The sequence below is a fragment of the Branchiostoma lanceolatum genome, chromosome 2 (assembly GCF_035083965.1).
Source record: "Branchiostoma lanceolatum isolate klBraLanc5 chromosome 2, klBraLanc5.hap2, whole genome shotgun sequence".
In the NCBI taxonomy this organism is placed as follows: Eukaryota; Metazoa; Chordata; class Leptocardii; order Amphioxiformes; family Branchiostomatidae; genus Branchiostoma; species Branchiostoma lanceolatum.
Genome location: NC_089723.1, coordinates 5,181,420 through 5,190,421, shown reverse-complemented (window position 1 = coordinate 5,190,421; position 9,002 = coordinate 5,181,420). Strand labels below are relative to the sequence as shown.

Below are 9,002 nucleotides of genomic sequence, written 5' to 3'. Positions count from 1 at the left end.
ATAAAAATGGGAACCTAGCTTCGGTTAGGGACGTCCTCTCATAAAAATGGGTACCTAGCTTCGGTTAGGGACGTCCTCTCGGATAGGACGTAAACGTGAAAATGGGTACCTAGCTTCGGTTAGGGACGTCCTCTCATAAAAATGGGAACCTAGCTTCGGTTAGGGACGTCCTCTCGGATAAGACGTAAAGCCGGAGTTCCAGTGTTTGAGGAGAGCCGCAACTCGAGCACGTTAAAGAACCCACCACACTTATCAAAAAGGGTAGGGGTCCTACCGGTGTGAGTGGATCGAACTTACAGTCTGGTCTTACACAGCTTTTATTTACTGGCGTGATATTCCCTGTGGTCCCAATTTCACTTGACGGCGATCGCGCTGCGCTCTCTCTGCGACCTACATTGAATTTGTGTAACCATTGGCTTCATAATTGAAATATCATGCAAGATGTACAAGTATGACTGAAAAGGCAACAAAACACACAAAGAGTAAAAAGATTCGTTTTTTATCTATGAAATTCGTTGAGCGCTCTGTCAAATTTTACGTCGCAGCGCGCTCGCCGCCCTAGCGAGATGGGGGTGTAAGGAATTTACCGGTTATGCGGAATAAACAAACAAACCTGGTTTCCAGTTTGCGCCTGCTATGGCGGTTGACTAGACACACGTGCGAGGAGAAGACGTTGATCAGTGCAAGGCCTGACGGGATTTCCTGGTCGGGCGAGATGAAGACGTCCACCTGTTTCATGTCTCTAAACGGGCCTGAGGAAAACCGAAATAGGACGTCGTCATAAAATATTCCAATTTTGCACCTGATTTGCATATTACGATCTCCATTAGTGATACATAACTATTCTTCCTGGAGTCCATATCAAAATCATACAAATTATAGCATCGGAAATATACAACAAACAGTTGGTCGCGCCAACGCTCAAAACTACGTCAGTATTTCTGTGACCCGCATGAAATGAAATTTTCTCATTAATTATGCAAATGTTCACCTGATTTGCATAAATTGCATTTGATTACGTCAAACATAACTCAGGCTTTCTACATACCAAACGTCTTGAGGATTAATCGACTCCTTCTTGAATTATGCTCCTTCAAAGTCTGAAACAAAAGTGTCCCCTGCAGTTACAAAAAATCTGCTAGGGGGATCTACGTCACCAAAAGCCTTCACGATTAGTCAATTCCTTTTTGAATTATGCTCCTTCAAAGTCTGAAACAAAAGTGTCCCCTGCAGTTACAAAAAAGCAGCTAGGGGATTCCACGTCACTTCTTCATGAGCCCAGGATCTGTCTACCTTTGAAACATCATAACCGTAGCGGGTCCAGAAGACGAGATTTCCGAACTGGAAATTTTGCTGCTGTACCATTGAAAGTCGCTAGGAGGCCCACGTGCACGATCGAATCATTTCTCCAGTTTACCAACACATAATAAACGAATGGAAACGTCGTAACGAAAATAATGCTGAGTAATGCTAGGGTCACATTTCCAGACCGGGGCCCGACCGGGCTGTTTGCGGGATCGAAAATCAAAAGTGCATATAAAGAAACGGCGTGGTTGTTGTCAGAAACATCCTGTCAATAGTGCAAAAATTCTTATTTACAGAGTACCCAAAAATTGTTATTGACGGGAACATCCTGTCAATACAATGTAGTACAATGCCGCCGGCCATGAAGAAATCTTGCTCACACATTATGCTTACAAATTATGCTTATCTTTTTTTACGTTTTGTGTCTTTTGTTGTCTCTTATATCGTTCCCGCAAACTACCCGGCCGGGCGCCGGTTTGTAAATTTGACCATAGTATAACATACCCTCTCTTAGAACTTTCTCCATCACTGTGACGGCAGCCGCATTAGACCTGTTGTACGCCTTAAAGACGTAGTCTTCTTGTCTTACAACGTTTTCGTCTGAAGGAAGGGCCAGCGCTAGCTTCGGTGTCCTAGAATAATTTTGATGTATCAAATAGCAAAAATAATGCATCTTCTTCAGTCTATGAAATCAATAACATTATTTGCATCTCATTGTCTGCAACACACAAACCTGTAATGCCCAATGCAGACTGTAGGTGTCATCGTTGAATACTGGTGACTACTGAAATAGGTTATGATTTTACTAAAACAAACAAAATGTTATGACGATCAATCTACCCGTCTTGACGTCAAATATATGTGTTTAGAAAATAACACTTTTCTGGACTTAACTAGAATTTACTACCATTGGTAAGTCCAACTTTTCGTGAATTATAAGTAATATAATGACCACAGGTTAGAGCTACAATAAACGTACTGGTTCGACTATATAATCAATTGCAAAGCATCATTATGCTTACATGTAACTATTCATGTCAGTAAATACAGACAAGGTATGATAGTTCGATTCGGTAACATTTATAAAATTATACCAACAGCTACATGTAGAGTTACAATTAACAATGCACTGGTTATGATTACAAAGTATCATAATATGTGTATGTTAGTAAATACAGACAAAGTATAGCGCACTTACTTATTTTTGGAGGTGTAGCTCTCTAGGCCTAGCACAACTGTGGGCGTCAGGGCCATGTCGTACAGCAGAGTTATAATCTATGTACCGGTTATACTTTATAATTGCAAAGCATCATTATGTGTAGATGTTAGTAAATGCAGACAAAGCATAGCGCACTTACTTATTTTTAGAGGTGTAGCTCTCTAGGCCTAGCACAACTGTGGGCGTCAGGGCCATGTCGTACAGCAGGTTTTCATGGCAGATGTACTCATCTTTGACGCGGTGAGACCGTCTTGGGAGCGCTGAACTTGACTTTGGATACTCGTACACGCGAACGCTGCAGTCCTCTCCAATTATCACTAAAAGAATGAAAGGAATAAAAAAACGATGGTCGTTTTGTCTGCAGCGTAGGAAATCATATACGGCAACACCATGGCATCTTTTGTAAAACTATGAATGAAGTACCTCTGAACCACGAAATTTCACTAATAGTATCATGTATTTATCAATGTCTTGCATCAGTAGTTTAAAGAGGAACAAAATGAGTTTTCACATACTAAAATCAATTAAAGGTTTCTGTGTCCTTTATTAGACTTCTCCATTTATAAAATAGATAAAAAGGGTATAAATGGTAACTTAAGACTCCTAACGTTATTCACTAAAGTTTAAAATCATCAGTTTTACTTTACACTCCCTCTAGAGGCTAGGCACTGTGACCATTGAGCGACGGAAAAATTCTTTTGTTTTAGGTTCTGTGTATTTTGTTGCCTTTTAAATCATACTTTAAGATCTTGCATCATATTCTAGTCATGAGACCAAGGGTTGGACAAATTCAATTTTGGTCGCTGTACGGTCGCTCAGCGATCGCTGTCTAGTGTGCGCGCTCACCTTGACCGGTCTCGTCGTTCTCTGTCAGGTCCCGGTCCATCACAACAAACACTGTTTTCTGGAGGGAACACAGAACGTACAAAAATTAATCAACGATGTTATAGGCCTACAAGTGACACTCACAAAACAAGAAATCGAAGATTTATCTTTTATTTTTTGTTTAAGTCATCATTGTGAATTCCTCGCTGATTCTGTCTTTGTATCTTCTCACTGGCTTTCATAAAGAGAAAAATATAGGCATATATATATAGCAGGAAATGTTTTACCTAACTTCCTGTCAGTGTCACCGACGTGCCATCATGTGGAAACACGTGTGGAAACACAGACAGACAGACAGACACACCAAAAACCATACCTCCCATTTCACTGGGATTGAAAGTGACCATGATCTCGATCCAGTTTAACTCAATGAAGAGCTAATCTTCCACTGGTCGTGACAGAGAAGACAGACGCTATGTACAGTATTTACAGGTTCATCGTACCGGCTTATTGCATGATATTGCTGTCATTTACTAGCCTGGTCACCAGTCTCTACGGGTCGGCTTATTAGGTGTGTTTTACCGGGCCCAGTCTGATATATTGACCCGTTTATGTCAGATTGTCTTCTTAGCTGCCATATAGAGTTTCGCAGACACCGTAGTTTCGCCCAGACACCGTAGTAGTAGGCCGTAAACCCACACCCCGAGCGGGCTAAGCTGTCTGGGCGGGCGGGCATCCCTCCCAGCGCCGTAGAGATATCGGGGAGCCCCCGATGGTATGGTTTCCAGGCTAGTCATTTACAAACTGCTCTTAGATTAAACGTTAGCAAAGTCTTACTGCTGTCAACGGCCGTGGCAGTGGACCTTTGTAAACCTCGAGCGCGGGAAAACAGTGAAAGAACTTTGTTTGTTGATATACAAAGGATCATAAATCATCCACTTTATAGTAGTGTTTACAAGCCAGTACAGTTTGAAACAGGAAGTTTACGCGGTCTCTGTGTTTATCTGGCCCTGGGCTATATTTATTTACCAGTGAACATTCCCTCTGTTTCGTTGAAACTTCTGCATTACACTTGTCATGAAAACTTAAGGCGTAGGCGTGCGATGTAGATTTACCCGTGACACCATAAAATCACATGGATGAACAGTATGTTCGTAACAGCAGGAAATACAGTCGATGGCAGTGACAGAAATGTTTACATGGGCATACAGAGTACACAGATGGAACAATGCCAGCTATTTGACGTTTGGTTGATTCGTGATAGCAGCGTTTCTGTGGAAACTCTGTGCTTTAATGATAATGAAGACCATTATTGTATTTGATATACTCATTGGGTTAAGTACAGCTCATAACAAAGGAATAGTCTAAAGATTCATGAATACATTGTCAAATTACTACAAGGATTATAATCTAAGAGATTTTGAGTTCTTCTCTCCTCTTTGTTATGGTAAAAATGCAAGAGCAGATGTATTGCTGATTTTTCTATACTCATTAGAAATATAAAGTTGTCTGTATTACTAAGGTGTATAAAGTAGGGAAATCTAGGTTGTATCAGATAATGCCGTTATAGATATGACCATAAAAGGGAGACGACATACCTTCAAATTGTCCAGACTTGTTCTCAGTGTCATCGGACCGAGGACGAAATGACTCTCCTTCACTTCTGGAATTGTCTCATACTCAGATTCATCCTCTGGATCGGGATTATCCTCCGGATCAAGATTCTCGCCTGGATCAGGGTTCAACTCGAGGTCAGGATTCGCCTCCGCCATCTTGGCAGGCTCGTCGTTTCCTGGCAGTGTTGAGTTGACACTTAAACTTTGGCCTAGGCTGAAAAATGTAGCAGTTGTGTTTCCGATTATCTGACAGACTCTAGCAAAAGCCTGCGAGTAAGCCTTTTTTTTAGTCGACCGCTGGTAAGGGAAAGAAAAAGCTTTATTGACACAATAAAAAAGTATAGTGACTTGAGTACGGTCAGCTATAAACTACAAAATGGAAATACAAAATAAATCTTAAATTTCTACTCACTGAAAAATATGTCAATCTCTGATAGCTTGATACAATCAGGCGTGGCTAAACGTTGACGTTACTGTCAGAATCTATTAAGAACAAATTCCCAGTAGTCGTGCGCAAATATTTTTACACACCTCCTCTATTTCCCTCTCGGATTTAAGGCTTGAACAGTTGACGTAAGAATGTGTGGTAAACATTGTACTCCTTAGTTCAGTTCATTGATATACTTGTGCTTGCACAATGTGCTTCTGTATGATAACAATATGATGTTGAAAATATTCTGTTGCAGTTTTTCATTGTCAAATTGTATTTGTTGAATCACGTCAGCCAAAACACAACATTAATTTTCCTACTATAAGGCTTTATGATAGTCATACCAGTCACTATGGTGGTACTTGAAGTATGCATTGTCAGCTACAACATGACTTTATATTTCATTCCGTAAAGCCTATAAACACTAACGTTATACGTCTCTGTCAGATTATCAATAGATTGGACAACACAAAATGGCAGTATAAACAATTAAGATCTCTCGATAGCGGGAGAAATTTGAGAGTGGCATTTTTCGGATACAACATTTTGTGTGGCTGAACAGATAACCGAAATATTGATGGTTTGGGCGTTACATCTCCTCGATAATGTTGCAAAGAAGCGGCAAAATGATCTTGATGCATATTTCTTAGTCCGTTGTCATGTATCTTATGATGTATATGTTCTATTTACTTATCTATCGTTGTACTAACGTTACATGTAACTGCCCGTGAGGCACGTTTTCTCTGAAAAACGTTTCAACATCGACACATGAAGGACAACCATCGCAGTTTGTATCCTACGGGATCTATATTGTCTCTCTTCTTGGCAACGTTTTATCACGACCACTAACAATGGCGTGATGCCTGTGCCTAGGAAAAGTAACTTCCGACCAACCTCAGTTGTTTTTCAACATAACAATAACACGTCAGACGAACTCACTGGCTTAGATATGGTTTTAGATCAGTAGACGTACCAAAACCACAAATCAAGACACACCAATGCTTCAAAATTCGCAGTAAAGCCTTATCTATTCTAGGGATGCATGTACGTTTGATAAATTCTGTGTTGCGTAGTTTACGAGTCCGATTTAAATCAGGTATTTTCATTGGGGGTGAGCGAGGGGTGAGTGTGGTAGGAGTACTATGAGAACTGTAGTCTCTACCAGACTAACTTCGCTGGCTATGGGGAGAATGATTTTGCCAGGGAAGTTTGGTCACCATAGGGGCATTGGCCAGGCGCAGTTAGGGGGAAATGTAAACCTTCCCGCGGATTGACTCCCCTGGCCCTTTTCGCCGAATTGTACGATCGGTGCCCTCGTAGGAAGGCCTGGTGGGGGCTAGGAGAACTGACTGTATAATGTAGACCAACTTAGATCACATGCATTTCCGTACCAATTGTATCTTATCAGCTGTAATTAGATTATCATATCTGGGTTTTTTTTTGCCCGCCTTGCGCTGTGCGGTTACTTCCGCATAGGATATAGTCTTGCCATTTCCTTTTGCGTGGCGATACCACCAAACGATTTGCGGTTAACTTTGGTGATATGCGGAGACATCAAGCTCTGGCAAGTCTTAAGGGTCTAGAAGATAATTCTTAAGTTGAATGAGTACCTACCTTCAACCTTCTCCGCCGCTGAGTCGATTAAAACAAGGTAGAAAAACAGACTTGAACGGATGACTGCGTCTTCCTTAAGGGAGGTCATAGGTCACAGGTGTTTTGTAGTTACGTGACGTAAAAGGGGAAGTCCGAAATCAAACCCGCTTCACAAAGAAACACGTGAGCGGTGGTTTCCATCTGAAGGGGAAAAACACAGAAAATACCGGTATATTCTTAAAAATTCCTTCTGAACTTAAGCCCCAGTTTCTTAATTATCTTGATACCAATACTTTTGTCTATACGTTTCCAAATTACAAACTTACATGCAAGTTAGAAGTCTTATACTGGTTCTTAAGTTCGGAGTTGTGGTTCCTGGTGGTATTTTACGTAACATCATGCCACTATAAGTATTATATTTCCATCAATATCCAATTACTTGGAACGGGTTCCAAATGTTATCACCCGTGTACAACCTTGGTCACCGTTAGCCTCATTTGCACGCCTTTTAGGCTGCGTCGGCGTTTATTGTTTGTGGTTGCGCTGATTCGTGATTTGCAACATATTGGAGCAAGGCTATTTATTTTGTCACCAAAAACGATCTCTCCAGCAAAAGAACCTGGCCTCGTTGTTGAAAATCATGAACCAGTGCTCCCCCCCCCCCCAAAAAAATAGACACCAGGCGCCTCTTAGCCTAGAACTTGTAGACTCGGGCCTAGCGCCTGCAAGAGAGGCTAGGTAACCATGTCACCATTCCCAGTCGTGAGATCCGGAAGCTTCGTCCAGTTTTGTTTACTGCATACACAAATAGAATCCCTGCCGGCCTGTTTTCCCCAGAACTGTGAATCAAGGAAAGTGAAAGCATGACTGGATGCTAAGCAAAGGAGAAGTCCCGACTCGGCCGGTCACGGCAACCCTGCTGTGTTACGCAACGTGCCTGAATGCCGGAAACTTCGAATGCATGGTGGTGACATCACCAATAGTTCAAGTTGAGACTTAGTACTATTGCCAATCACCCCATGAATGCAATGGGACCTTCAATCAATTTATTTATCAATCTATCGATCTATCAATCTATCAATCTATCGATCTATCGATCTATCGATCTATCAATCTATCTATCTATCAATATATCAATATATCACTCAATCAATCAATCAATCTATCAATATATCAATATCTATCAAAATTTACTGCACAGCAATGGTATTTGGGCAAGTTATTTAACAGTACTAAACATCAAGACTGATATCTATGACTTTGCTTATAACATTACCAAAGAATTCTATACAACTAGAGACTAAATACTACGGCATTTTATCTGAGGGGTCCAATCTATATGGCACATGGATTACATGATACAATGGACTCGTTCCCAAAACTTTCGCAAGAACAAGTCCTTCACGTAGTAGCCACATATTCGAGTGTTAAAGGCTTTACTATAGCGATGGGGTCATTTTGGGACTTCATTGTCATCTTAGTTGAATGTTGACTGCATATGTTTGACATGCTATTTTTGCTTTACTCGCTAGACGTCACTCGTTCGTCGACAAGCTGACACCACATATTTTCCCTTTCAAATTTTACGCGCGTTTTCCACGCACGTATTCCGTAAAACTCCGTATGGATTTCGTACAATTTCTGTGTTTCTTAGTAGTGGACCGTCTGAATTTCGTACAATTCGTTTGTATTCCGTGAAACTCGTACGAATACTTTGGCACCCCTTTGCGTTAACTTTTACCTTCCTGAATGCTTGCAGACAAGGGACATTCCATTGTTGGTGTAGAGGGGGGGAGGATGGTGTATGTCAGTTTGCTTTAGCAGAATACCATTAAGCCAACAGTAACAACAGTGCTTGAAGTGAATGGGGTTTTCAAAGCTAGCTTTACCAAGTACAATATATGGTAAAAATTGCATTTTTTTTAATACAATGAATTTGGAGGCAAGGTGGTTTTGTGGTTAGTGTTGCTGACTTAGAATCTAAAGGTTCTGGGTTCAAATCCTCAACCCCAAT

The 9,002-nt window shown here is 41.1% G+C and overlaps 1 protein-coding gene across 1 annotated transcript; it reads right to left on the bottom strand.

The window, feature by feature from the left end:
- Nucleotides 1-353: 353 nt before the first annotated feature.
- On the bottom strand, nt 354-7,145 carry LOC136426547 (uncharacterized). The gene is made up of 7 exons (XM_066415212.1): nt 7,010-7,145; nt 4,948-5,174; nt 3,371-3,428; nt 2,664-2,841; nt 1,810-1,937; nt 614-752; nt 354-390 (listed from the first exon to the last, which is right to left on the bottom strand). Exons 1-7 carry the CDS (start codon nt 7,095-7,097, stop codon nt 354-356), a joined length of 855 nt encoding a protein of 284 aa, XP_066271309.1. The 5' UTR covers nt 7,098-7,145.
- Between the last annotated feature and the right edge of the window lie 1,857 nt (nt 7,146-9,002).